The 26,450-nt window shown below is 58.1% G+C and overlaps 3 protein-coding genes across 11 annotated transcripts in view; 1 reads left to right on the top strand and 2 right to left on the bottom strand.

Annotated features, from left to right (window-relative positions):
* KCNH6 (potassium voltage-gated channel subfamily H member 6) overlaps positions 1-11,845 on the bottom strand; it is a 39,200-nt gene extending 27,355 nt beyond the window's left edge. Inside the window, exons 1-2 of one of the 5 annotated variants that reach the window (XM_087770287.1) lie at positions 10,305-11,845; positions 2,636-2,866 (exon numbers count right to left, since the gene is read on the bottom strand). In XM_087770287.1, the coding sequence (XP_087626413.1) occupies positions 2,636-2,866; positions 10,305-10,467 (394 nt within the window). In that variant the 5' untranslated portion in view covers positions 10,468-11,845. Of the gene's footprint in view, positions 1-2,635; positions 2,867-4,677; positions 5,584-5,983; positions 7,110-10,304 lie in introns of those variants that run through there. The other 4 variants (XM_087770291.1, XM_087770288.1, XM_087770292.1 and 1 more) reach the window with 4 other exon arrangements.
* ACE (angiotensin I converting enzyme) overlaps positions 10,321-26,450 on the bottom strand; it is a 20,690-nt gene continuing 4,560 nt past the window's right edge. The window contains exons 3-26 of one of the 5 annotated variants that reach the window (XR_015707521.1): positions 25,473-25,560; positions 25,084-25,227; positions 24,641-24,832; positions 24,386-24,483; positions 23,684-23,856; positions 23,166-23,389; positions 21,839-21,983; positions 21,427-21,525; positions 21,071-21,193; positions 20,398-20,609; positions 19,714-19,850; positions 19,253-19,411; positions 18,755-18,842; positions 18,408-18,551; positions 17,987-18,178; positions 17,532-17,629; positions 17,066-17,238; positions 16,442-16,665; positions 16,058-16,202; positions 15,754-15,852; positions 15,212-15,334; positions 14,440-14,627; positions 12,158-14,161; positions 10,321-10,459 (exon numbers count right to left, since the gene is read on the bottom strand). Coding sequence is in view for 1 of the 5 variants with exons in the window: in XM_087770286.1 (XP_087626412.1) it covers positions 13,965-14,161; positions 14,440-14,627; positions 15,212-15,334; positions 15,754-15,852; positions 16,058-16,202; positions 16,442-16,665; positions 17,066-17,238; positions 17,532-17,629; positions 17,987-18,178; positions 18,408-18,551; positions 18,755-18,842; positions 19,253-19,411; positions 19,714-19,850; positions 20,398-20,609; positions 21,071-21,193; positions 21,427-21,525; positions 21,839-21,983; positions 23,166-23,389; positions 23,684-23,856; positions 24,386-24,483; positions 24,641-24,832; positions 25,084-25,227; positions 25,473-25,560 (3,465 nt within the window). In the remaining 4 variants the exon portion in view is untranslated. Of the gene's footprint in view, positions 10,460-12,085; positions 14,162-14,439; positions 14,628-15,211; positions 15,335-15,753; positions 15,853-16,057; positions 16,203-16,441; positions 16,666-17,065; positions 17,239-17,531; positions 17,630-17,986; positions 18,179-18,407; positions 18,552-18,754; positions 18,843-19,252; positions 19,412-19,713; positions 19,851-20,397; positions 20,610-21,070; positions 21,194-21,426; positions 21,526-21,838; positions 21,984-23,165; positions 23,390-23,683; positions 23,857-24,385; positions 24,501-24,640; positions 24,833-25,083; positions 25,228-25,472; positions 25,561-26,450 lie in introns of those variants that run through there. The other 4 variants (XR_015707522.1, XM_087770286.1, XR_015707524.1 and 1 more) reach the window with 4 other exon arrangements.
* CYB561 (cytochrome b561) overlaps positions 26,055-26,450 on the top strand; it is a 17,570-nt gene continuing 17,174 nt past the window's right edge. The window contains exon 1 of the mRNA XM_087770294.1: positions 26,055-26,429. The gene's annotated coding sequence lies outside the window, so the exon portion shown is untranslated. The remainder of the gene's footprint in view (positions 26,430-26,450) is intronic.

The following is a 26,450-nucleotide window of genomic DNA, read 5'->3' as shown; positions in this document are numbered from 1 at the left end:
CACATTAACGGCAAAGTGCTCACTGGGCACTGTCAGCTGCTGCCGCTCGCTCAGGCCATGCCAGCGCCGCGGTGCCCAGCACCTGTGGCCACCGGCCCCGCTCTGGGGTCCCTGGGGACTCTTGCCAGGGCTTCACTGAAAAGCACATCACCCTCAGGGGGAAAAAAATCCAACCTTGGATGCAGGTCAGCCCCGCCAGCCCCTCGGTGCTGTCCCCAGGGATGCTGGAGGGGGCTCAGCTCAGCCCTGGACACTGTGGGGAGTGTGTCCCCGGGGCTGGTGGCTGCTCCTCGCCCTGGTGGGAGCTGATCCCCTAATGACCCCCTGGCTGGGGCAGCCCCAGCTGTGCAGCGTCTTGTAAGGAAATTAACTTTTCACTGATCTCCTGGCTTTGAGCAGGGGATTACAGCCCACACACACCACAACCAGGCTCTCCCTTCTTTCCGAGGCCTTTTTGGGGCTGCCATGACAGGGAGGGACAACTGCCCTTGCTGGGCCAGTCCCATCTTCCCCCAACTGGACTTGGTTCTTGGCTCCATTTTGGCTGTACGGAGCTGGGCTCACTGTCGGCACCCATGGCTCCTTTTATAATTAGCTAATGATGGCATGGGTGTCCGGGTGAGGACCAAGCAGCAGAGCTGTCCCCAGGGACATGCATCACCCTGTTACACAGAATCTTGCCTGTGCATGGGCAGAGCCACCTGCCCGGACACCCATGGGCACCCCGCTTCCCACCTACTTATCCATCCCACCCTGGCCCTGCCGGAGGGTCTCTGACAGCAGATTTGGGGTATAATATTGTCTCTGGCAACCAGAAAAGTGAGGAAACAACCCCGTGAGCTGCAGAGCCAGGAGTACCGCAGTAATAAACAGCAGGTCGAGGCTGGAGATTGGTGCTGCCAGTATGAAAAGGAGGACAGGCAGGTTCAGAGCCTCTGCCGGCTAATTAAGCAGCAGCTCCCTATAATGCAAAGGCCTTTTCTTTGCCGATAAGACCCATTTATAATGGGCTGAGCGGTCACAGGCTGAGTGCTGGGGGGAAACAATTGGAAAGCATATTGCTGGTGGGGCTGGGTTTTAAAAATAGACATGAAGGGCTTGCTTCTGGGCTTTCCCCCCCCCATTTTTTTTTAATAAAAAAGAGAAGAAAGCAGCTCAGAGCTGTGCTGAGAGTTTCCCGTGGCCTAGAGGAAGAGCAGGGCTCCGAGGAGAGCACCGAGCATCCCTCAAACCCAGCGGGAATTCTTCAAAGCAGGGAGGATGGCATTGGATCGGGCTTCCAGCCGAGCAGTCCCCGGGAAACTGTCCCAAGGGAGGGGAACAGGGCTGCACACACTGTCTTTGCCATGGCCACGCGTTGGTGTTGGGATGGAAGCAGGGGGGACAGCATGTGCTTGCTCCTCCTTGTGCCTCCCAGGCTGCGCTGGGCTCCAGCCAGCCCCCTGCAAACCGCAGCAGCCGAGGGGGGACTCGCAGCCCAGCCCTGGCACCGCTCCCTGGCCTCGCTTCACCCAGGACTGGCCCCACAGGGAAGAGCCTCGACTGGGTCCCTCAGTGAGGACGGGAGGAAAATCATATGGGAAACACGGCTGGTGAGCGGCCTCATCCTGCCACTGCACAGGGTCCAGCCCCGCCAGGTAAACCGTGCGGGTTAACATACGGGGGTGCTGCCAGTGGATAATTCCCGGGGCTGATACGCTGGCACCTGGATGCCAGCCCAGGAGATAGGGTCTGGGAGGGAGGCCAGGACACCGGGGTCCCAGCCCCAGAGATAGGGTGCTGGGCTGGGAGCCAGGGCTCCTGCCTTCTACTTCTCTTCACTTCCAGTTGTTTCTCCTCCACCGTGCTGCCCCAGGAGCTGCCGGCAGCAGGGTGCAGCCCCTTGCTCAGGCCAAACCCCCATCAGTACAATCTAAAGCGATGGGAAAGCTCTACAAGTTGAAAAAAGGAAATACTTAATATTTTTAACGTCTAGCGAGCACCCGATCTGCTTTACTCCTGCCCCTGGGAGCCCTGGCCGCTGCTAGTTTGCAGCATCAAGCAGTAAATATTTATTTAACTTCCTGCAGTATTAGAACTAATCACTAGTATTTTCCATCAAAGCTTCATTTTCATCTTAAGATAATTCCATCTGTGCACGCACAGCCACATCCTGCTCGCCGGACAGGCGGCTCCAAGGCCATCGGCTGTACCCACTTTCAGCAGAGACGGGGGGTCTGTCTCATACCGTCCTGGAGCACAGACCGGGAGACCCATGTCCCAGCCCAGCTCCTCCGTGGGCTTCCCACGGGATCCTCATTCCTGACGTGGGGATCCCACGAGCGATGCCATTGCTTGCCCCGGGAGCTCTGAGCCATCACCAAGGGCTCACAAATGACCCGATTCCCAAATAATCTGGCAACAATTTCCATTGCTCGAGGTCCCAATGCCCCCAGTGCCCCATCACAGCAGAGACACCTCCATCCCACCGGGAGCCACCATGGACTCACCCTTGGCAAAGCCCTGGGTCTGGGTGCAATCGCGATGCCCTGGTAGCATCAGACCCCCTTGGCCTCCCACCACCGGCTTCCGACAGCCCAAATCCCAGGCAGGTGACACCTCCCACCACCACATCACCCTGAAAAGCAACTCTTACTGTCTTTGCGGTAGTAGAGGATCTCGAGCTTGCACTCCTCGGAGCCGAGCAGGGCCTGGGTGAGCTGCGCAATGGAGCTCTTCGTGGTGTCGGGGCCGGTGAGGAAGTCGCAGGTGCAGGGTCGCTGCATCACCTCCACGCGGGAGTAGCCAAACATCTCACAGAAGCCATCATTGCAGTAGATGATGGTGCAGTTCTCCATCTGGGCGTTGGCGATGAGGAACTTGCGGTCTGTGGGGAGGCAGGAGAGCACGAGGCTTAGGGGGGTGGTGGGGACCCGCAGGGATGGGGGACAGCCTGGGCAGATGGGGTGTGCTTGGGCTTTTTGATGCCACCCACCCTGGGGCTGGTGCCCCTGCAGGCTCCTGGGGGACACCAGTGACAAGTCTGGGGAGAGGATGGGTGGGACCAGCCCCCACCACCCTGGGACCTGCCCTGCTCTTCAGAGAGAGAAAATTCCTCCAAATTCATGTGAATTGATGACTGTGGGGCCAGGGGAACCCAAAGGGGGGGTCCCCAGTAAAGACAGTTTTTGCTGGGGTGGGCCAACCCACGCAGCCTCGACGTCTCACTGCTTGCATGTGGGGACTCGCTGCTAGCTAATCCACAGGCAATCTGTCCCTGACCGGTACTGCAGGCAGAAGGAAGAGCTGCAGCATCCGTCCCTCCCCAGGAGCTTATCAGGGACCTGAGTTCTCTCGGAGACTTCCCACCCTTGCTCAGATTTGAATGAAGTTAGGCAAGGGGCAAGAGGAGGAGTGAGTGTGAGGCTTGGCTTCGTGGGAAGCTGGGTGAAACCCGTCACACTAATGATTCTCCTAATGTTTTATAGGATAATTGTGCCTTCGGGCTGAAGCTGAAGTCCAGACCCTGCTGGGCTGCATGGCCCCTATGCTCAAGAAGAAAAGGGCTCAGGTGGAGGAAAGGGGAAACTGAGGCAGGGAGTGGTGCTGCCCCATCCTCTCCTGGTGCTGCAGCCACCTGGGCTGTCATGCCGGGGTGTGTGGCAGCACTGCCCAGCCCAGATGGAGCCGCTTCTGTCTGTATCCTGGAGGAGACTCAGCCTAGAACTTTGATTTGGTTTGATTTTTGTTTTTTTCAGGGAGATCAGGGGGTGCTGGGCTGGGGAAGACCCTCTCTGGGAGAGGTTTGCTGGAATGTGACAGGGGGCTGCAGATTCTGATGCGGTGGATGCCATGTCCCCTCCAGCAGCATCTCCTTCAGCATTTGGCATCGGCTCTGGGCTGGAGCCGGAGGCAGGTCAGAGCAGAGGGTCCGTTTTGAGTCTGCCTCCCAGCCCAGACCCCAATTAATCTCCTGGATTACCCAGGAATGGCATCTGCAGCCTGCGCGCTCCAGAGCCCCGCTGCGCTCCAGCCTCGCGGGGAATTTCACCCAAACGCAGGAGAAACCTCCGCATGGCTGCGGCACCCAGCGCTGGGACCCGGTGGGGTGGGGGGACCCCTCCCTGTCACATCGGGGCTCTCCCTAATGTCACCTGCAGGGTCCCAGCTCTGGAGGATGCCTCCCAGTAAAGCCAGTGCCCCCGGGGATGCCGCACCCCACCGAGGTCTCCTGCTTCATCCCACCTTGTGACAGCCCTTGGTGGCCCTTTGTGGGAGACTCCCACCCCAGCACCTTTCCCTCTCCCACACAGGGCTGATGCTGGTGCCAGCACTGCAAACAGCACAAACCACTACAGCCAAATGTTTCCCAGTTCCCTCTTCCCGATCTTTCTCTATCCAAATCGCTCTGCCAGCTGGAAGGCAGCACAAGGAGGGGACCTTCGCCCAAAGCCTGCTCCTGGGGTGCACTCCCCACCTGTGATGAATGTTTCCCCATCCAGTGCCAGCTCCGTGGGCCAGATCCAGGCTGGATCCAGGCTGGGCTGGTGCAGGACAGGATTTAGGGGCTGGCAGGGCACCGGAGCAAGCTGTGCTGAGTGGAGGGGATGTGACCATGGCCGGGATGGGAAGTTGCTGCAGATCCAGGTCTCCTTGGGGGTATTTCCACCCCAGATTTGCTTTCTGTCCTGCCCTCACCTGCAGATTTGCCCTTGTAAGGGCAGTACCAGAGCCCTGCACCGGCCCTGGGAAGGAAGCATTGGGCCTCTCCAGCTCCAGCGACGACTCATCGGGGGCAGCTGCACCCATGGGAGCTGCAGGGGGGGGAGAAGGCACCCACAAGCAGGGGAGGATGTGCTGCCAGTGCCAGCAATGTGACCGGGGAGGGGAGCTGGTTTGGCGTCTCCCAACACCTGTCACACCACGACGCTGGCGCAGGGGAGCACGGGCAATGTTTTGGCAGAGCCCAGCTGGTGCCCGACATGGCTGGCAGAGTGCAGGCAGGCAGCGGGCAGGGACAAGGGAGCTTGGCTGCTTCCCTGCTGGCACGCTTCGCCGTGTGCCCCCGCTGCTCCCCAGCCGCCGCTTCCCAGCGGGGACTGATAGGAACCAGGGACAGTTTTTCTCGCTTTCCGTCCCCAGGGTCATGTCACTCACTGCCAGGGCAGGCAGTGCAAATCTGGCAGGGATGGCAGCGCCAGGGACGTTTGCCCACCCTGCAACTCGGACACCGGAGAAAAACCACAGCGATTCGGGGCGGTGGGGGGTGCACAGTCCCAGCACCCCACGGCAGATCCCCGAGCGCAGCTTTTGAGGGGAGTCCATTCCCCCATTCCCCCACTCCCCTTGTCCCTGGCTGCGTAGGGGGGACCCAGCCCCATCGGGGTGCCCAGACAGCGGAGCCCCTGGCGCCTCCTCCCCACGGCCCCCACCCAGCCGCACACAAACCCCAGCGCTTCCCCATGCGCATAAACTCTTCGCTATATCTGACACAAAAAACAGCCCAAAAATTCATATAAAGGGATTACTCCGAGCAACAGCAAATGGCAACATTTCACTAGGGACGGCTGCCTCTGAGCAGCACGGAGTTGAAGGCAAACAGGCAGCGAGCCCGTCTGTGCTGGCGTACACCCCTCTCCCCCAGCCCTGCCAGCCGAGACCACCCCCCCCGCCACCCCGGGGACCCCCTCCCAGGCCGGGGACCGCGAGGGGCTGCGGTGTCCCCAGCCCCGGGGGAAGCACCGGGCTGGGACCGCTCGTCCCCCTCGTGTCGCCCGGTCTATAAATACCCGCGGGGACACTGCCTGGCTGTCGCCCACCCCTCTCCCCCCGCCCCGGGAGGTCACAGGGGCGCCTTCATTTCCCTGGGGACACCCTGCGGGTGGCCCCGCTCTGCCCCCCCGCCGGCCCCTCCGCTCCCCGCCGTGCCCCGCAGCTGGGGGCCTCCCGCGGCCGCGGGGGGAGCGGAGCGGGGCCGGCAGCAGAGCCGGGGTGCGGTACTCACTTTGCCCTTCAAATTTGCGGATGATGGTGTCCAGGTAGGTGTTTTGGGGGGCCACATGGCCCCGGCGTACCGGCATCGCTCCGCCGCCCTGCGCGCCCCGGGAGCGGCGGAACTTCCCGCGGGGGCGGCGGGGAGCGCGGCCCGGCCCCGGAGCGGCTCGGCACGGCCCGGCACGGCGCGGCCCCGCTCCGCCTCACCCCAGTGCTGGCCGAGCTCTGGAGGCGAGCCGGCCCGGGGCTCCCATGCTCCCGGTGGCCGGAAGGGGGAACCCCTCCGCCCGCCCTGCCGCGCCCGGCTCCGGGCGGGGGCGGCCGGGGAGGATGAGGATGGGGGGAAGGGGGGAGGACCCGCTTGAAAGGGGGAGAAAATAATAGAATAAAATAACAAGAGTAGAAATCCCCAAAGTGCTTAGTCACCGCTGCCCCGGCCCGCCGGAGGCGCCGGGGGGCCGTCAGCAGCAGCAGCTGCCGACCGGGGAGCTGGCACCCCCCGACGCCCCCCGGGTCTGCCCGGTCCCCCCCGGCATCCCGCGGCACCGGCCCCGCAGGCTGGGGGTGCTCCGGGGCGGAAAGCGGGGGGGAGCAGGTGGGTGCTGGGGGGGATGCAGGTGGGGTCCCTCGGGGGGCTGAGGCAGGGGTTGCTTTGGGGGATGGCGGTAGCGTCCTTGGGGTGCTGGGGCAGGGGGGGATGGGGGGATGGAGGTGGGGTCCTTGGGGTGCTGGGGCAGGGGTGCTGGAGGATTGGGGTGTTGGGACAGGAGGATGTGGTGGGGATGGGGCGGTTGCTGGGAGTGCAGATGAAGGGTGCTGGGAGCGCTGGAGAAAGGGTTGGTGAAGGAAGGGGTGCTGGGCTGCTGGCGAGGGGTGCTGGAGGAGGAGGAGCTGGGGGTGCTGAGGGGTGGGGATGGCGAAGGAGGGTGGTGATGGGGTGCAGGGGGTGGTGGAGGAGGGGGTGATGGAGGGCTCTGGAGTGCCGGGGGTGGCAGAGGAGGGGATGCCGGGGTGCAGGGGGTGGTGGGTGGAGGGGGCGTGCAGGTGGGGCTAAGGTGCAGGGGATGCTGCGGGGGGGTGCAGGGGCGGAGGAGGAGATGCAGAGGTGCAGAGGCAGAGGAGGGGGCGCCGGCGGGTGCAGGTGTTGGAGGGGGGGGATGTCTGTGGGTGCAAGGGTGCAGCAGCAGAGGAGGGGGTGCTGAGGGGTGCAGGGTGCGGGGCCGGGGGTGCGGGGCCGGGGGTGCGGGGCCGGGGCCGGGGCCGGGGCCGGGGCGGGCGGGGCCCCGGATCGGAGCTGTCCGCTCGCGGCGGTGCTGAAGGGGCGGGCGGGGCGGGCGGGGGGGCGGCTGCGTTGGGGGGGCTTGGCCTGGGCCTGGCACAGGGCTCCGCGGGCACGGAGGGTCCCTGGGGGACACAGAGGGTCCAGGGGGCCCTGGGAGCTCTGGGGGACGTGGAGGGTCCCGGGGGTCCCAGGGTTCTGGGGCCACAGAAGGTCCCATGGGCTCTGCAGGGTACAGGGGTCCCGGTGGGCACTCAAGTCTCTGTGGGACATAGCGGTCCCACGGGGACGCTGCCCTGCTGGAGCAGATGTTCGGACCTAGCCCCCAGTTCAGCTCTTCTCCTGCCCACCTCTCCGTGCCCCTCAGGGGTGAAGGCCGAGGGGACCAGCTCCCTTCCCTTCCTGAGAAATCCCCTCTGGCCAGCCTCGTCTCCCAGGCCCACTGCTAAGGACAGTGTCCACGGAGGGGATTTCTATTATTATTTTGTTATGCACGATTTTTCAGGCATGAAATTGGTCTAAGAGGATTATGGTCCATTATCATCAGCAGGAGTGTTTTGCTGGGATTTTCAATTAATATTCCAGTGCACCTCAGCAATACACATGGGGACCAGGACATGCCCATGGGGCACTCGACCTGCAGCGTTGCCTGCCGGAGTTGTCTCCTGTCCCTGAGCCAGCAATGCAAGTGGGCGAGCAAAGGCAGGTGCCCTTTCAGGCCCATTTCAGAGCCCTGGTATTGCTTTTATCTCCATCTCTCATAGAAGTCAGCCTTCCCCAGCGGAGAAAAACTTGTTCTATTGTTGAAGAGGGTGAAAAACCCATTATCTCGCCCCATCCACTCTGCACACTGCCTCTGCCGTGATTTACTGCGAGTCGTGGAGGATGTTTTGCTCTATATTACACAGATGCAGCTTAATAGCATGGGGGAGGGAGAGGGACACGGAGTCCAGGCTCCTGCCTTCTCTGTCTTCTTGTTGATATACTGGGTGACTCGAGGGAGACAGCTCTGTGCTGCAATTTCCTCACTAGAAAATAGGGACACTGGTCACTCGGCCTTGTGAAACCACTCTGAGATTCCTGGATGACCAGTTCTGCAAGGGAAAGCAAACTATTATTACTACAGCTAATATGATCGTAATTATGATTATTAATCACCAGGCAGTCAGGATTTAAGGTTGGCCTCCTGCCCTCCTCTCATCCCATAAATCAGTCTGGGATGCTCATGGACACATCACGTGGACACGGATGTGTCTGACAATAAGGGCACGTGCCGGCTCGCAGCCCTCCCCAGCGGGGAGCGGGTCCGCAGAGTGGAGCACAGGGGCACCAGCGGGGCTTTGGGCATGGGGCAGGGCACAGCCCCGGCCTCCCCAGCCCCTCTGCCAGGGCTGGGGCTGTGGAGTGACCCCAGGAAGGCTTGTCCTGCTCTGGCCATGGCAGTGGGGCCACTTTGATCATCCTTTCTGTGGTCAGGGAGTCTCATCCCATCATGTGGGTGATGGAAGAGCCTCTCTTACCAACCCTCTTCCCCATACAGCCCTCACAGATGGAGTTGAGTCATGTCATTCCCTTTCAGGTTATTATTGACAAAGCTCCAGGAGCCTCCCAGCACCCCCATGGCTCTTCCAGTCCCCCCATGGCTTTCCCAGTCCCCCCAGTGGATCCCTGTAGAGCCAGGTCATCCACGAGGCTGTCGGTCCATGCCCTGCCTCCCTGCCCTCCTTGGAGCACTTCAGGCCCAGTCTTCTTTCAATTCCCTGGGTCTTAAGCATATGCTTACAGTTAATCCTGTGCTTACATTTTATCCCAAATAGTAAGAATTGGGGTCTCTGCACAAATTCTCCTGCTGTTCAAGGCAGCTGAAGGGCTCCCTCTAATTCAGCCGAGTAGTAATCCTCTCTCTCTCTGCCCTGCTCTCCTCCTCCTTCTCCCTCACTCAGTTCTTTCCTCTCCTCCTCCTCCTCCTCCTCCTCCTCCTCCTCCTCCTCCTCCTCCTCCTCCTCCTCCTCCTCCTCAAGTGTTTTTGAGGTTTTGATCCTTTCCTCTTCTTTCCTTCCTTCCCACGCCCCAGGGAATCAGTGGGAAACCACCCGATTTCCAGGGCAAAGGAGACATGGGTGCTTCCCAAGGGTGTCCTCCTCCTCCCTTGCTCCTGCAGCACAAGTGCATAAGGAGCCACCTGGGAGTGCAGGGAATTATAACCTGTGCAGGGAATTATCACTCACACGGCAAGGGGCTGCCCCGGGCAGGTGCAGGCGCATTGGGCGATGGGGTATAGCCGTGAAATGGGGTGTGGATTTGGGGTGGGAGGTGTGGGATACCCACTTGAATCCCAGCACGGCAGCTGCCAGCTGATGCTTGCCGGGAGAAATGTTTGCCAATGGAGAGACGGCGTTTCTCCACATTTCTGTAATTAGAGCCACACTGCAAACACAGCCGGCAAGGGAGAGACAGGGCTCTCGCGGTCCCCAAAGCTGCTTGCAGCCAGCAGAGCTGTCCCCAGACAGGCTCGGGTGTCCCGGCTGCCTGGCACAGTTCATGCCCCTGCTTTGCTTTTCACTTTTGGAAGATGCTCCAGGGATGTGACAAGGGAGGGAGGAATTGGGGCTGTAAATGGATTTTGCAGGGAGAAGGATGCTCCTTGTCCTGGCTCCCTCCTCCACCCCACCACTCCAAATCCTGACGTATTTTCCAGGCTTTCACCACTGCACTCTTTGTTTGCTAAGTATAAAATAAAACCCCACCCAAAACAAACAACAGTTAAATGTGCAGCCAAAATTAACCCTCATCAACCTGGGCTTTCCACCATGCCATCCCAGAGGAGGACCAATGGGAGACTGCAAACCTGGGCAGGACTCAGTGACATTAAACCAAGTCACGGACGTTGTTTCCTGACAAGAGTCACTTCCCACTCAGAAGTGGCAGGAAAAGCCGCGGGGACTTGGCTCTGGGATGTGGCACGCTCGGTTCATGGCAGCCACACTGGCATCCTGCCTGTCCTTGCCACACAGCGGGGGAAACTGAGGCACAGGGCAGGCTCGTGACTCACCCACAGTCCTTGAGGCCGGGTGGATGGATGGGGCGAGCAGGCGGCTGCAATAATTCACGGCGATGCTGCGGGGAAGGCCAGAGAAGGGCAGGATGCGGCCGTGGGTGGGGGGTGCTGGCAGCAGCTGCAGCGGGTCTGTCTGGCTGGAAACACTCCTGGGCATGGAGGGAGAGGAGCTGAGTGCCAAGGGCTTGGCCACACGCTGCCCCGTCCTTTGGGGCTGCAGCACTTTCAGTATGCAGCAATTCTCTGCCCACCGCCTGCGAGGCCTCGGCAGGGATGGTGTCAGCTCGAGGGAGAGCCCCGAGGGGTGGGGATGGTCCCCACCAGCATGGGGACACAGGCAGAGCCTGCTTTGGGGGCCTGCTGCCAAGGCACCCTGAGGAAGCAGGGCGGGGGGATGCTGCCCATGCAGGGGGTGGGGGCTCTGTGGGGCTGAGGAGGGGGCCAGCCCCGCTCACACCCCCAGGTGCATCCCCTGGTGAGGGTGGGACCCAGTTGGGTGCCCGGTGCAATGTGTCCACAGGTGAGGGTGGCACTACCTGGGTGCCTGATGCTTGATGGAGGGGGCGTTGGGAGGGTGGGGGTGTCATTTGGGCTGGACTTGGTCCCTGTCCCCCTCAGTAGGGAATTGTAGCTAAGCCACGGGGCTGAGGAGAGTCTGAGCTTGCTGGGGGGGGGGGGGGGGGGCGACTTTGGGGTGCTCCACTTGCCCCTCACCCCCAAATTCACCTTTTCCCCCCCCTCAGCCCTGCTCAAGCAGCAGGGAGGGAAGGATGGTGCCAGCCAGGGCTCGCAGGGGCTGATGCCACGGGCAGGGAGCTGGCAGGGATGGGGAGTCCCCGGTCCTTGACCGCGGCTCACCACATCCCTGCAGCAGTTCTGCTGTCCCCCGGGACCCGCCCCGCTGCTTCCCCCATCTCCCCCGCCCGGGGTGGCCCCCGCTGATGGCCCCTGGCTGCTGCCAAGCCGTGGCTGCATATTTCCAGGCGCTCCTTGTCCCCGGGGAAGGGGAATGCGAGGAACGCGGCCCCGCGCACCCTGCCTGCTCCTGCCCGGCCACCCGCCGGCTAAGAATAGACCTGGCTTGGCTGGGCCCCCGCCAGCACCGAGCGGCCGCGGGGTGTGGGAACCCCCCAGCCACCCTCCTGCAGCGGATAATGAACATTAAAAAAATTGAAAATGGGTTTCTGCATTGCCCAAAGGGTCCCCGAGACGGCAAAAGGAACTCAGGGTGTTTCTTTAAATTTGCATGATTTTAAAGCAAATCTCCACTCTGGGACCCTCGTGCACAGGCAGGGTGGTGCAGGGCAGCCCCCCGCAAGCCTGGGGTACCTGCTGCTTTCTCAGCTCCCCTTTGAGGAGTTACATGAATTGAGGAGGAATCTCCTCTTTCTTCTGCTCTTTTCTTTTCTTTTTTTCTCCTTAGGGAGTAATTTTGCTAAGCCTCCTAATTTCAACAGAAAGCATGATGCAGGAGCCAGAAGGCAGCAAAATCTCTCCAGATGTTATCGCAATCGGGAAGGGAAATCATCCTCATTTTAAAGGTATCTTGTAAAACATTGCTGCCGGCTTGGCAGAGCCCTCAGGGCACCAGCAGCCTTCATTGGCCTGAAAAGCTTCACCTGGGCACCTCCGCCCAGCAGCTCCATTTAAGGTCAGGGTGGGACCCTCAGCCTCTCCCTGAGCTTGGCTGGGCACAACCTTGCATCCAGCCCCATCTCCTGGGTGGAGCCTTGGACCTGTGCTGAAGGTAGCTTGGTGTCAAGTCCTGTCTTCTGGATGGGCTGTGGGCTTGGGTTGTCTATCTGTCTTAGAGCAGGAGGCTGCAGTTTAGTGCACTTATCACTCACCCTTGTAGCAGTGTCCATTCCAGGACAGAGTCAGCTCCTATGTGGATTCTCTGATGTTTAATTAGGGCTGAGCTTGTGTTGCAGTCCCTGAGTGAGAGTGTTCAGCGTGGCTCTTTTTTTCTTTCCTTTTCCTCCAGAAAGCAATTTTCATTAAACTTGTAGGATCTTGATGATCTTGGAAATCTCTTTTCCTTTGCTAATGGGGCAAAAAAGAGCCGAGGGGCTCAAAATTGCCAGTGAGGAGCTGAGCTGGATGGAGCACACCTGCACCAGCCTGCTTTCCCAGGCTGAAAATATATTTGGCTTGAAACCCAGCTCTCACCGTGCCAGGTCTCTGCTCCATGAGCGTTGCACTGCCGGGAAGGGGGGAGAGGACAGTGCCCGGTGTGCCAGGATATAAAACAGATGCATCAGGATACGGCCGTGGGAAGAACGTGGGGCGAGCACAGGCGTCTGGGGCGGCTGCTCCCCAGGTCGGTGGATCACGGCAGAAAGACAAGTGCTTGGGGTTTCACGTCCCTGTGGGCGTGCTGTGCTCGGAGGAGGTTTGGAAGCAAACAAAAACCAAGCGTGGGTGGCAGACACCTGCCTTCTGCTCCTGTCCTGGGTGCAGTGAGCCTCTCCCGGGCCTCCGTTTCCCCATGTAAGACATGACCAAAGGCAGAGGCCATCAGATGGGAGGGGCAAGGGTGGATCATTCCAGATCCCCTCATTTCCCCTGCTGCTCCGGACTGCAGCAGATCACAGCTCTTTAAGGCTGCAATAATCCCCAGCCTGGGATTAGTTTTGCACCTAATCACTGCAGAACAAATATGAAGTTTTATTTACAGAAGCAGAAGAAAGATGGGGGGGGGGGGCAGAAAAAAGCCTCAAGCATGGCTGATCCCAAGATAATCAGGAGCTGGAGGACAGGAGGTGATCGCTGACCCCAGAGCCCCCCTGGCTCTTACATAAACACGTGTCATTCCTGTGCTGGAACCACAGCAGCCGAGAGCTCCAGCCCTGTCCCAGCTTGGTCTTGGTGACCCCCCCCAACCATTTGAACAGTTCAGGCCTGGACTTTGGGGATTTCTCACCCCGATTCAGCCCCTTCCTTAGGCATGTGCTCCATGGTGAACCCACAAGCTGTCAGCTGCGATGGGAGCTGTGGCTTAGGAGAGGATGGGGATGCTGCAAGGGGATGCTGAGCTTTCATGATGGGGATCGGGGAGGTTGGGTGCTGCAGGTGTGTTGCCCCAAAGTCAGGCTGGTCCCCAGGGGTTTGTAGCTGCACTAGCTTGGGGTGGCAGCTCTCCTGCTTGAGAGCCCTGTCCCATTAAGATTGGACCCCACCCGCAAGAAGGAGCTGAGCTGCTGCTCTGGGGGTGACAAGACATAGGTTTATTTTTCATCCATGCAAGTCAACAGCCTAGCAGTGGGCAAACCAGGGGTGGGAACATGCTCCGTCCCTCCCCAAACTGCCCTCTATCACTTGAAGTCCCTGTGTCTTTGCCCACAGGTTGGAGATGGCTGGTGGGTGCCCAGGCTGGACCAGCTCCCAGCCCTGGGTGCACGGGCAGCCCATGATGGCTCTGTGCCTACCGGTGCCTGAATTTCTCTTCCCCTGATGCAGACGTTGACAAATAAATAGCTCTTTTCTGCTTTGGCTCTTGCATAGTGGAAAAAAATGCCTGACCTGATTGGAGAGAGGAGTCCTGGGCTGTGGAAACCCATGGCTTCATTGGCAAATATGCCCATGGCAACGCTGCCAGCCTGCCCAAATGCCCATGCTTGCACCCTGTCCATGCTTCCCCTGCTGATGGCTGCCTTATTTCAGTTCCATTTCTGAGCTGGATTTGAAGGCCTTTTTCCTGGCTAAGAAGAACTTGATGCCCAAGAAGATGGTGGTGATCAGGAAGATGAGTGCCAGGGCAAGCAGAACCCAGCTGCCTGCTGTGACTTGATTGCCAGCTAGGGACATGCCCAGGAAATCGGTCCGGCTGGGGCTGGCTTGGGCTGGAGTGGCTGGAAAATAGAGAAATAAGGGACATGGTTGGTACTGGTGGCTATGGACTGGGGTGTGTTGGGTCACTAGCTCTCCCTTTGCTGGTCTTTTGGATGCCATGTTTTCTTTAGTCTCAGCTCCATGGGAAATCAAGAAGCATCCAAATACCCTGTGTTTTTTGGGGTGGCCAAGGGGCACCAAGATAGCTCCATCTCTCCCATGTGCCCCATCCTGGCCCTGGTGAGGGCTGAGCTCTGCTCCATCATGGACCTGCTGTGTTTGTCTGACCCCTACATACCTGTGTAAGGAGTCCAGCTGTACTCAGGCCAGCCCAGGACCTCCCCATTCTTCTCGTTCTCCTTCACCAGCCACGTCATAAGCGGCTCAAAGTAGCTCATCAGGGCATCAGCTGACATGTTGGGCTGCCCCGTGATGAGCGCCATGGCTTCGGGCCACGGCTTGCTGAAACCCAGCTTCAGGGCCTCCCTGTGGCAGGAGAAATCAGCTCCAGTGGGTTCCCCATCGCCCTCTTGGTCACCAGCCCTTCCCTTTTCCCCAGCATTTGGGGCTTTTGGCATCAGCAACCCTCGGTACAGTCTATGCCCCCAGCACCGTGGGGCTGCCAGCCCAGAGCACAGGGAAGGAGGTTTTTCTTGGGGGAGAGGGGGGGGGTTTACATGGATTAAAGCCCTGCAGTGAATCCAGCCTGATGCAGAGCAGTTTCTGGGTGAAAGGGTTAATTTTGCAGGTGCTTTTCTTGAAGCAAGGGGGTTGTTTCCCTAAGGAATAGGGGGCTGCGGAGGAGGAGGAGGGAGGGAGCCTTCCACCTGCCAGGGTCCCAGCTACCATCTAGTGGCTGCTTTTGCAATCACAGCCCTAGGACCCAGCTCAAAGTGCCCCTGCCCGGGGTTCCCCCCTGCCCGCACCCCAGCGCCAGGGACCAGAGCATCCCATGCTGAGGCAGGGAAGGGATGGATAACCAGGAGCTGCATTGCCTCCTGTCTTGCTGGGCTGGCTTTAAGGTATTTGGGGACATAAATGTCTTGGCTCTGCCTTGCCCACACACCTACCCCAAAATCTTCCCAGCTTCCTTGGACTGGTAGATGTCACACGTGTGCAGGGGACCCGTGTGCCCAGCTGCTGCACAGAGTGCCTGGTGGAACTGGAACTGGATCACAAAGCTGACAAAGTACCTGGTACGGTGGAGAGAAGTGAGGACATGGGAATGGACCCTACTAGTGGCTGTGCAAAGGAGGATGTGGTCCCTCTTATCCCCTGGTTGCACCTTCCCAGTCTGGAGGAGCATCACTGGCTTTGGAGCTACACCTGCATCAACTCAGTCCAACCTGCTGATGCCATTTCTCCTTTAACATGTGTTTTATGGCTGCCTGGGTGGATGAGCCCATCTTCCTTGGATAGGGAGAAATTCCCCCAAATCCAGGTTTCCTCTCCGAGGCTCTGTCAGAGTCCCTGAAGCTGCCCAGCGCCCTCAGGATAGTACCACCAAGTATCCCACCAGCCATGAAACAAGGTGCCATCGCTGGCATCTGAACTGGAGATGCTGCTTCTGTGTCCAAGTGGTTTCCCCCCTGCCCCAGCCCTGCTTACTCACCTAATGTAGGGGACATTGGCAGGGATGTGAAACTTTGCCCCAGGGTCAAAGTCATCTTCAGACCTTGGTGCTGGTGGGCACAAGCCCTGGTACTTCATCCTGGGCCAAAGAGGGAGAGTTAGCCCAGCATGGGGAGGAGAAGGTGGGGTAAGCTGGGAGGGGACACAGTGGGGTGTGAGGACAGGGTGAGGGGTTATGTATCTCATCGTGTCCCATTGCAGCCAACTGGACCACAGGGAGAAAACATGCAGCGGGATGATGGCCAAGGCCCTTGCACCAAAGAGGGATCTGAATTCAAGCACACCTGAGATTCCACCACTGCTGGTTGTACTCATCCTCCTTGATCCGCCCATCAAACACCTTCCAGCGCCACTGGTCCATGAGGTACCCGAAGGGCAGGAAGGCGATTTTGTCCAGGGCGATGCTCATCAGGTAGTTAATATCACTTTCTGCCCAGGGTGTGAAGGTGTGAGTGAGGCAGTACTGTACCCACCTCTCCACCTTGTATGGGTCATTCTGACCAAGAGCAGGGTGTCCCCACCAGATCCTGTCCCCTCCATGCATGCAAAACCACCATGCATGTCCCTGACCCCTTCCACCCTGCCCATCCCATCTTGTCCCTCTACATTTCCAGCTGTCCCCAGCAGTGCCCCCATCTTTGCTGTGTGGTGCTCCCCTGCCAGCTCACCTTTGTTGTCTGTGACTTGGTCCAGCAGATTGATGCTGTGAAGGTGTTTGGGGGTGGAGACGGACAAGGCCATGACGTCGCCGACAGCCTCGTGGAAGCCAGGATTGGCCCCATCGCGGAATGAGATGGGCTGGTCCATGTACTGCAGGAAGTACTGGACGTGGCCCATCTCATGGTGCACCGTGATTAGGTCGTCCATGTTCACCACGGTGCATTGCTTGATCCTGGACCAGGACATGTGGAATGGGGGGAGAAGGGAGGGCAGTGCTGGGGTGAAAATCTCCAGGAACAATCACACCCCCTTGAGCTATTTTTCCCTTTGGTCTCCGTTTTCATGTGCCTCCACCCCACATCTGATGCCAGGCCAGGCTGGTCCTACTCCATTGGGTTGGTCTCTCTCTTTTCTCCTGCATCTCCTGCTGCCCCTGCCCATTCCCTGTCCTTGTTCATTGGCTTTTCCATTCTCCATGGCAGGGCAGGGAAGGCATTGCTTGCCCTCCATCCACCACGGGGGTTCCTGCCAGCAATGACATGTGGGTGGCCACATGCCCTTATTGTACCAAGACATTGCTATCTGCCCCAGCACCACATCAGCTGAGACCACCACTTGCTCCCCACGAGCACCTGAAGTCCTTGCGGTTGTAGAAGTCCCAGGCTGAGGCGTGACACACCACCTCCCGCCCATCTGCCGGCTTCTCGATCATGGACTTGTCCCAGAACTCTTGCGGCATGGGGATGAGGCCCAGAGAGGTAAAGAAACGGTCTGACTCTTCAAACATCTTCTTGGGTGTCCAGCCCTGGGGAGAGAGCAGACAGAGGACCTGGTGAGGGGCAATGGGGAATGCTAGGGGTGGCAAGGGCTGGGAAGGATGGGAGGCCAGGGACAGCCTTGTTCCTCTGTGCAGGGGATGTCTTTTGGGAGCAGCTGGAGCTGGATCCAGCCCTTGGCATCTCCAGGTGGGAAGAGAATACGGATGAGCCATGAAGGTTTTTGGCAGCACCAGAGCATTTGGCAACAAGGGTGGTGGCAACAGCCAAAGCTTGCTGGGTCCCAAGGGGCTTCCCCAGAGCAGCCTGGAAAAGCACTGACCTGTTGTTTCATGGCTGGGGTGGCATCCACCTTGGTGGCATCCGGGAAAGGTATCACCAGGTCGAAAATGTTGGACCATGACTGGGCCCACATGTTGCCTGGGAAGCACAGGAGGACAACACGTGGCAGGAGGGACACAGGGAGAGAAGAGCAAAGGCAACCAGTTACTCCCAACTCCTGCACAGAGTGGATCACCCTGCCTGGTCCCTGCCCTGCCCTGCCCTGCCTGCACAAGGGTAATGCAAGCAGGAGCCCGCCCATGCAGGAGAGGTCCAGTCATACTGTGTGTGTTACCCTTCCCTGGGGCAGCCTGGCTTCTGCAGACCCATCTCATGGGGCCTTGGCCCTTCAGCCAGAGCTGAACAGAGACCAGTCTCAACTCTTGGCATGACTTGGAGCAAACTAAAGCCTGGTGGGAGACACGGTTCTGCTTGAGGGCCTAGCAAAGCCCTTACCTAGCAGGTGAGCAGGAATGGGACCCTTCAGGTTTATGCGCTCTGCACCATACTTTTTGTATAGGGCTCGGCGTACGTAGGCATGCAGGTTGAGGTACAGGGGCTGTAGCTGCAGGTACAACCTCTCCAGATCTTCCTCGAAGGTGGGTGTCTCATACAAGGATCTCCAGTAGGCCCCGTTGTCCGTGTAGCCTGTGGTAACGAAAGGGTAAAAGCTGTTAGATGCTGTCCTTCTTGGGCAAGAGTCTGTCTTGCTGCTCAGACACCCCAAGTCCCTCCCTATCGATGAGACTAGATCTCACGGGAGTTGGTGGGACCTCCACACCCTCAAGATTTTAGCCCTGAGTTGGACAATCAGTCCAATCCTCTGCTTACAGGGTGCTGAGACCATGGTAGGTCTCTAAGGGAGTGGGACACTGACCATTGAGCATGGCTGCCTTGTTGCTCAGTTCCACGTATCGCTTGTAGTTGTTCTTGATCTTCTTCCCAGAAGCATCCCGCCAGCCCTTCCAGGCAAAGAGGAGCTCATCATAGTCCCGTGAAGTGGCCATGATGTCTGTGAGGTCTGAAGAGAGAGAAATGAAGCCAAAGTGATGCTGTTGGATGGGCTGGACTGATGCAATGGTGCTAGACCCAACGTGCTGCTCAGGGGCCATCACAGAGAAGGTGAGAAGGCCCCTTCATGACCTTTCTCCATGTCCCTATTAAAAAATCCCTCCTTTCTGGGCCTGTTGCAGATGACTCACTGGACACCCTGCCAGATCTTACCAGGATCCAAGGGGTGACAGGTATTGTTCTCTCTGCAGACCTTGGCTACGCTGTATGTGGTTTCCATATCTGAGAGGAGGGTGTTGTACTGTAAAGAAAAATCAGATCATGTAAGATGGTTATCCTTGCTTCTGCTCTTGGAGAATGTCACAGCCCATTGAGATGTCCTCAGGTGTTTTCCTCTGGTCCCTTCGAAGGCCAAGTGTGACCCCAAATGGAGGCGAAGTGGAGTCAATACAGGAGGGAGTAGGGCCAGCAAGCAACGTGCCATTGCCACCCAAGCAGCCAGGCCCTGCTGCAGCCTGGGATAGGCAACCTTTGGGTGGGAAATCCTGGAGGCAAGGATCGTGGCTTTGTGTAGATGGTACCAAACTATCACCTTGTTCAAGGGCAAGAGGTGGCTGCCCAGTGGCATTTCCTAAAAGTTGGGAGAAGACTGTCTCCACACAAGATAGTGGCAAGGGACACCCCGTCCTGCTCTGTCCCCTTGCAGCTCACCTCCTTCAGCTCATTCTCAGGCAGGGCTGCCCTCTCAATGACACTCAGCTTCTTGAGGATGCGCGTGACACTTTGGTCCTGGAAGTCGGAGGGGTCGAACTGCCTGGCCCTCATGCCATACTCAAGGGTGTGCTTGGACATGGCCAAGTTCTTCTCCAGCTGCAAGGGCAGGAGGGGACAGAAGAGGAGTTACTTCAAGGAGATCCCTGAGACACAGTCTATCACTAGGAACACCACCTGGCATGCCATGACTGACAACCTCCCCATGGCTGCCCTAGTAGGTACCTCATGGCATGACAAGGATTTTCATGGAAAAGGCACCTCCTGGGTGAGAACCTTACCCCTTGGCTAGGGGCAGAGGATGCCCTGGTTTTCAGAGCTCATCTGAAACATGCCTTGGGTACCAGCTGCCTGCTTTGGCTGTTGTCTCTCCCCGCACAGCCCCAAGGTCATTCCCATACCATGATCTCCTTGTTGTGGTCAGTGATGTTGGTGTTGTAGGCCCAGGATGCCTCAGTGTAGGCGTTCCACACTGCCTCAGCCGTGCTGTTGTACTCGGACAAGAACTCTTTAGCTTGTGCTTCATCTGCTATTTTGTCTAGAGGAGGAGATAAATGGGGGAAGAGAAGGGGAGTGAGGAGATTCTTTCTCTTTGCAAGAGCACCACCCCATGGAGAAACCATGGTTGAGCTTTTCCCAGAACTGCAGGTCCATTGAAGGATGCCACAACTTGGGAGCAGGTTGAGCCAAGGAATGGGGCCAGAGGGGTCCTGCTGGGGGTGTTCCATTGGATAGGGGACGGGATAACAGGACACACTGCATGCCCTAGACCTTCCCACTTGGGCAGAAAGGATGCAGCTGAAAACAGATGACCTGTCACACCATGACTGATGGCATTACTACAGTGGCACGGCCACAGCTCCAGACAACAGTACGTCAAGAGGCTGGCTAATGGCAACTGCTTCCTGGGAAGCAAAACCCTGTGGGACTCCATGTGGAGTTGGTTATTTCTCTTTCCTGGCATGGATACCTCCCCCACCCACAGCAGAGACCTCCCTCAGCACTGTCCTGCCTGGGGTTAGTGATGTCCCTTGGGAGACTGCTTCCTGCGCCTCCCCAGAGCCAGGATGGAGCTGCAGCCTTACCAATGCCTTCAGGGTAGCCTTCAGGGATAGGGGGGCGCCAGTCAAACTCAGGCCAGCCCAGCACCTCATTGGTCTTGTTGTTCTGCTCCTGAAGCCACTTGGTGACAGGGCTGAAGTACTCCAGGAGGGCCCCAGCATCCATCTTATCCGTGCCAGTGAGGCTGAACAGGATTTCCTGCCATGACTTGGAAGACCCAGCTTTCAACACTTCCCTGCAGAGGAGCGGGACAGCAAGAGCCAGCATGAGGCCAGGGGATGGATGGGAGAAAAGCGGTGATGGTATCTCAGCATTGCAAGGGTTGAAGATGCTATTCCTGAATGGGACATGAACCTACGAACTGCCTCTGAAGCTCCCATCTGTCCTGCATTCTGGAAAGAGGACTCCCCATCACATATGCATTTGTTAACACCCAGGGAGTCAATAGGAACCAAATGTGCTTTAGTGACCTCTTGTCTGGGTGAGAGCTCATGGCAGGGACAATAGCAGTACTCTGGTGAGGACCACTCACCCCACCCTAGTGCTTCCATGTATTTTCATCCATCCATCCATCTGCAAAGCTATTTCTCCAGCCACTTTTCCTTCCTTCCTTTCTTCTTTCCTTCCTTTGCACACCATCAGCTTCCATGCACACATTTGCCCGTGGCAATTGTCCCAACCCTCCTCTGTCCCCACCTGAGTTTGGCTCCAGCTTCTTTGGACATGTAGATGTCACAGGTATGCAGGGGACCACTGTGGTTGGCCGCCTGGCACAGTGCCTTGTGAAACTGGAACTGAAGGATGAAGCTCACAAAGTACCTGCCAAGGAAGTCCATGGAAGGTGAGCACTGGGGACAAAGGGAAGCAGACAAATCCTAGGGTGCGGGGGAATGCACCTGGCCACATGTCAGCTCCCCATAATTTGTGCTCCCAAGCGTTGCATAGTGTTTGTGTCTTGAGCAGGAGCAATGCATCCCAGTCCCTGCCCGCAGAGCTGAGCACCCACTACCTCTGCTCCCCAAGCCTCTGTCCCCTCATCAGCTCTCCTCTACCTGATGTAAGGGGTGTTCCCAGGGATGTGGTACTTTGCTCCAGGGTCAAAATTGCTTTCATTCCTCGAAACCGGAGCACAGATACCCTGGTATTTGGTTCTGCAGACAACAGAGAACAAGAGCATGAGCTGGAAAGAGGGAGGCAGATGAACCAAGGTAGGGAATGGGAAGGGGAGGCTTAAGAAATCTACACAATTAGACTGCACTTCCATGTATTTCCATTCATCCATCCATCTACCCACCTACCCACCCACTCCTCTACCCATCCATCCCACCTGCCCACCCATCTGTGTATCGTTCTCCAGGATCTCCATGGCTACTTTTCCCTTTTTTCCTTCCTTCCTTCTTTGCTGTCTTCCTTGCACAGCCCCAGCTTCCAAACCCCAGGCCACCTCTGGTGACTCTTCTCTACCTCAGATACCACCAGTCGTAGTTGTAACGGTTTGGGGGCGTGCGGCCATTGAACACATTCCAGCGCCACTGGTCAATGAGGTAGCCAAAGGGCAGGAAGGCAATCTTCTCCAAGGCCATCTTCAGCAGATAATTGATGTTGCTCTCTGCATGAAACAGAGCCTGAACCAGGTTGAGAAGGAGTCTGGCTGAACATCACTATGGCCACTAGACATTTTGTGGGCAAGAAGGTGAGTAGATCTGGATGAGAAATGGGGACAGCATTTCAACATATAATTTTGCTCCCTGGAGAATGGTGTTTAGGAAACAGGAAGTTTCTTGTAGATACAGCTCCTACTTGGGGCAACGTGCCTTTTGACTGAGTGGGGACAATGGGAGTGACAAGTGCAGTGTCCCCTTGCCTTCAGCCTGGCTCTGAGTGAGAAGGTCTTTGGTGAGTGTAACTCTAATGGTTCCCTCTTCACACATTCACCCTGGGCCCTCCGGGTTGGCAGCACTGCCCTGAGGGGCTGTTGGCTGCCATCGCTATGGTGGCACAGCTGCCAAGGGCTGGTTAGTCATGCAGCGATGCCTTGAGGCAGGGACCATCTGCTCCGTCGTGTTTATGCAACATCGGTCCAATGCTTTTGGCTGCTGCAATGGCTTTCCCACAATGAAACGTATAAAATGACAAGGCAGGAGGATCCCAAGACTGTCCCTCCTCCGCAAAGCAGACACCTGTGTCAGGAATGTGTGAATGCTTGGTTTGCTCTGCCGCCGTCTGCTTTGACATGTCAGCTGAGAGACATTGGGCGGGGGGAGAGACTCTTGCCAAGCCGGCAGTGCCCTGCGGTGACAAGTCCTCCTCCGCTGTGCCAGCTGGCAGGCAGAAGCATCACCCGCTGACTGTCCTCATGACTGTGCACGTAACTGCTCAGTGCTACTTCCACAGAGCTACACCAGGAGCTCCTGGGGTGGGTGTTTCTTGGTGAGGGAAGGGGCAATGCTGGAAAGGTCAAAGCCGATCAAGCACAAAGATGATGCTTTCATGTTTCGGGGCTCTGATGGAGAATGGAAGGAAACAGACAAGCTCTAGAGAGCATCCCTCCCACTCTCGGGGGTGAAGAGGATGGAGCCATGAAGGGTCCTACATGGACCCGTGGAAACAAGAAGGGGTTGTGCATTGAACTAAGCGTGGGTGAAAAGCACACATCAGCCATGGGGTCTTGCCTGCTCTGGGTTGTGTTGCCAGACTGCAGCCCACCATGGCATGTCCCAAACCCTTCCTGGTGCCACAGGCAGTGCCTGAGGCCTCCAGGCCACCCAGATCCCCAGGATCACTGCCATACCTGCATCCTCGGTGGCACTGTTGAGGAGACCGATTTTCTTGAGGTGGCTGGGGGTGGAGACAGACAGGGACAAGACATCGCCAATGGCCTCATGGAAGCCAGGGTTGGCCCCTCTGCGGAAGGAGACAGGCTGGTCCTTGTACTGCAGGTAGTACTGAACGTGACCCATCTCATGGTGCACCGTGAACAGCTGCTCCATGGTTACCGTCGTGCACTGCTTGATCCTGCCGGGTGAAAATAGAGCATTGCCTGAGCTGAGTGAGGGACCCCAGCTGCTTGTGCACCCCCTCGATGGGAAGGACCCTCCACAGTCCCTGAGAGGGTGGCAGCACCCAATGCAGTAGGGAAAAGACCCAGTGGAGGGGAAGGCAGGGCAGCAAGGTGCCCCAAGACCTTACCCCAGAAGGTGACAAGTTGGGCTGCGCGGCCAGGCTGAGGGTACCCAAAATGGTGACCACCAAGGGGGATGGAGGAGGGTCTTACCCTGTAGCCCTGGGCCCCAGCATGTCCCCACACACCTGAAGTCCTTGCGGTTGTAGAAGTCCCAGGCCGAGGCATGACACACCACCTCCCGCCCGTCTGTTGGCTTCTCCAGCATGGACTTCTCCCAAAATTCAGGGGGCATCTCCAGCAACCCCAGGGAGGTGAAGAACTCCTCTGAGACCCGGAACATGTGGGTGGCATTCCAGCCCTGGTGGGCAGCAGGCAGTGGGTTATGGCTGAGGAAGGGGCTGACCATGCCCTGGGCATTGCCTCTGATGCTCTCACAGCACCATGGGGATGATGTGGGTCTTCAAGGGACAGGGGTCCTGCCCCTCTCACCCTGATGGGGAGCCCTGGCCCCAGAATTGGTGTGAGCATCCCTAAGAAGCACCAAGCAATGGTTCTGGTGCCCAGCATGGACAGGAGAAGGGAGCAGGGCTGGTGCCCCAGGAGTGCTTGGACCTGTGTGATGGTGTAGACGCAGCCCCCAACCCAGGGACTGGCGCCAGTCCCACTGCACTATCCTTCCTCTTTGCCCACCCACTGTCTCTTTGGTCATTGCCAGAGGGGGAGTGGGGTCATTTCTTTGTCCCTTTCCCTCCCAGACATGGCTCTTCTGCTGTCCCCTATGCAGGTATGAGAAACTACTCCCATGGGGTCAATGTTATGGGCAAGCCTTGGCCAACACGCCCCATTTTTGTCCCCCAGTGCCACCAGTGAGTCCCTCAGGCCATCACCTGCTGCACCATGGTGCTCGTGACATCAAGGTTGGGCTTCTCGGGGTAGGGGACCATAAGGTCATAGATGTTGTTCCACTGCTGAGCCCACATGTTGCCTGAGAAGAGAAAACAGCTGGAGCAGAATTGGTGGTAGGTTGGGACGAAACGAAACACGGTGATAACTGGGACTTTCCTGTCCCACTATGGCCTTGCATGTGCCCCTCGCCCTACCAGCACCCCTGGGCACAGGCTGGGAAGGGTGCCTCCTCTTACCCAGGAGGTGAGCAGGGATGGGACCCTTCAGGTTGATGTATTTGGGGCCATAGCGGTCGTACAGCTTCCTCCGGACGAAGGCATGCAGGTTGAGGTAGAGCGGTTCCAGCTGGTTGTAGAGATGCTCCAGGTCATCCTCGAAGGAGGCTGAGTCATACCAGGAGCGCCAGTAGCTGCCTGTGTCCTCAAATCCTGCCAGGGAGGCAGTAATGACCTCTGGCTCCAGCCTGCAGGGGCTGCCCCCCACCCAACCCCAAGAGCTGGGACCAGGGAACAGCAGCAGGATTTTGGCCCCTTCCCCAGAGTGTTGGCACCAGAGAAATGGAAATTGGATGCCTGGCTGCATGCAGGATGGGGAGAGCAGCAGGGCACCCCATTGTCCCGGCCCCAATTCCCACCTCTGATGCCTGACCATGCCCTGCATCCCCCCATCCTGCTCATACCATCCATCTGATAGGCCTCGTTGCTCAGCTTCACGAACTCCTCGTACTTGGCACGCAGTGGGTTGCCTGCAGCATTGTGCCACCCCTCCCAAGCATAGAGCAGCTTCTTGTAGCTGCGGGAGGTGGCCATGATGTCCGAGAGGTCTGGGACAGAGGGGACATGTAGGACATGAGAGAGGGGCAGGAGAGGGAGTCACATCCCACAGTAGCTCTGCAGAGGTGCCACCGCCATCGGGCCAGACCCAAATATCCATCCTCGTCCCGGGACAACCCTGATGAACATGGGTGGGACCTGCCAACCCTAGCCCACTGGGGATGTGGGGACCAGGACAAACTCATGGCCATAAGGTGCTCAGCACCCCACAGGGGCAGAGGGACAAGGACCATACCTGGCTCCAGCTCCCAGCAGGTACCATTGGCCAGGCACACCTTGGCCGTGGAGTAGATTTTGTCCATGTTGCTCAGGATGGTGTTGTACTGCGGGGAAGGAAAAGATGTTGGAGCTGGAAGGGCATGGGAATGGCCCTTCAGGAGGGATCTACAGACTTCCCAGCTCTGGAGCGCGTGTGTGTGTCCAAAGGGATGTGGAGGAGGATTGGTGTGTTTACACAGTGTGTTTTTGGTGAGATAAGCATGTTATCACTCAGAGTTTTATACCCTTCACATGGTGGGAGTAGGGAGGCTCTTTGGGACAAGCAAACCATGCACAGCCACTCGCCTAACACCCCTCGAACATGGCGTGAGCGGTTGTGGTGTCCCAGAGTGGGGCTATTTATAAAGCTCTTTTTGTCAGCGGGGCTGCAGCACGGCCTGTTTATCTAAGCGGGTTAAAAAAAAAATAAGAAAAACAGGAGGAGGAGGATGATTTATTTCTGTGAACTTCAACAACAGCAAACAATAGCAACAGGAGGTTTCCTGGAACCTGCCTGGGGAGCCCATTCCCAGGGAAGGAAATTCCTCTGCTCTGTCCCCCTCTCCGCTCCCATCCCTCTGCTCTGGCCAGGCAGAGGAGATGGAGACAGGCAACAGTGGCAGCTGCAGGATGGAGCTGCCCGGGGACAGGCGAAATGTGGCAGATGTGCAGGGAGGAGACATAATGTTGTCTGTTATCTGCGAGAGGGCAGGGATGGGTTTCCTGGAAGGCACCGGGGCCAACGCTTCTCTGGAAAGGATCTTATCACTGGGCTATGCCAGGGTTTCGGTGGAGAGGGCTGTCAGGGAGCCATGGGCCAGGCTGGAGGGGACAGCAGTGCCAGTGTCCCTGCGCTTGTGCAGAGGCAAGCGGCTGCCAGCCTCAGCCTTGGCAACATTTTCATGCATGGAAATCAAAATCACATTCCATTTAGGTAAACACCCCTGAAAGCTCA

Source organism: Nipponia nippon, unplaced genomic scaffold (genome assembly GCF_047370975.1).
Source record: "Nipponia nippon isolate SJK-2023a ecotype South Korea unplaced genomic scaffold, ASM4737097v1 scaffold_32, whole genome shotgun sequence".
NCBI lineage: Eukaryota > Metazoa > Chordata > Aves > Pelecaniformes > Threskiornithidae > Nipponia > Nipponia nippon.
The sequence above is the reverse complement of the archived record's forward strand: the minus strand, read 5'-3'. Positions and strand labels throughout refer to the sequence as shown.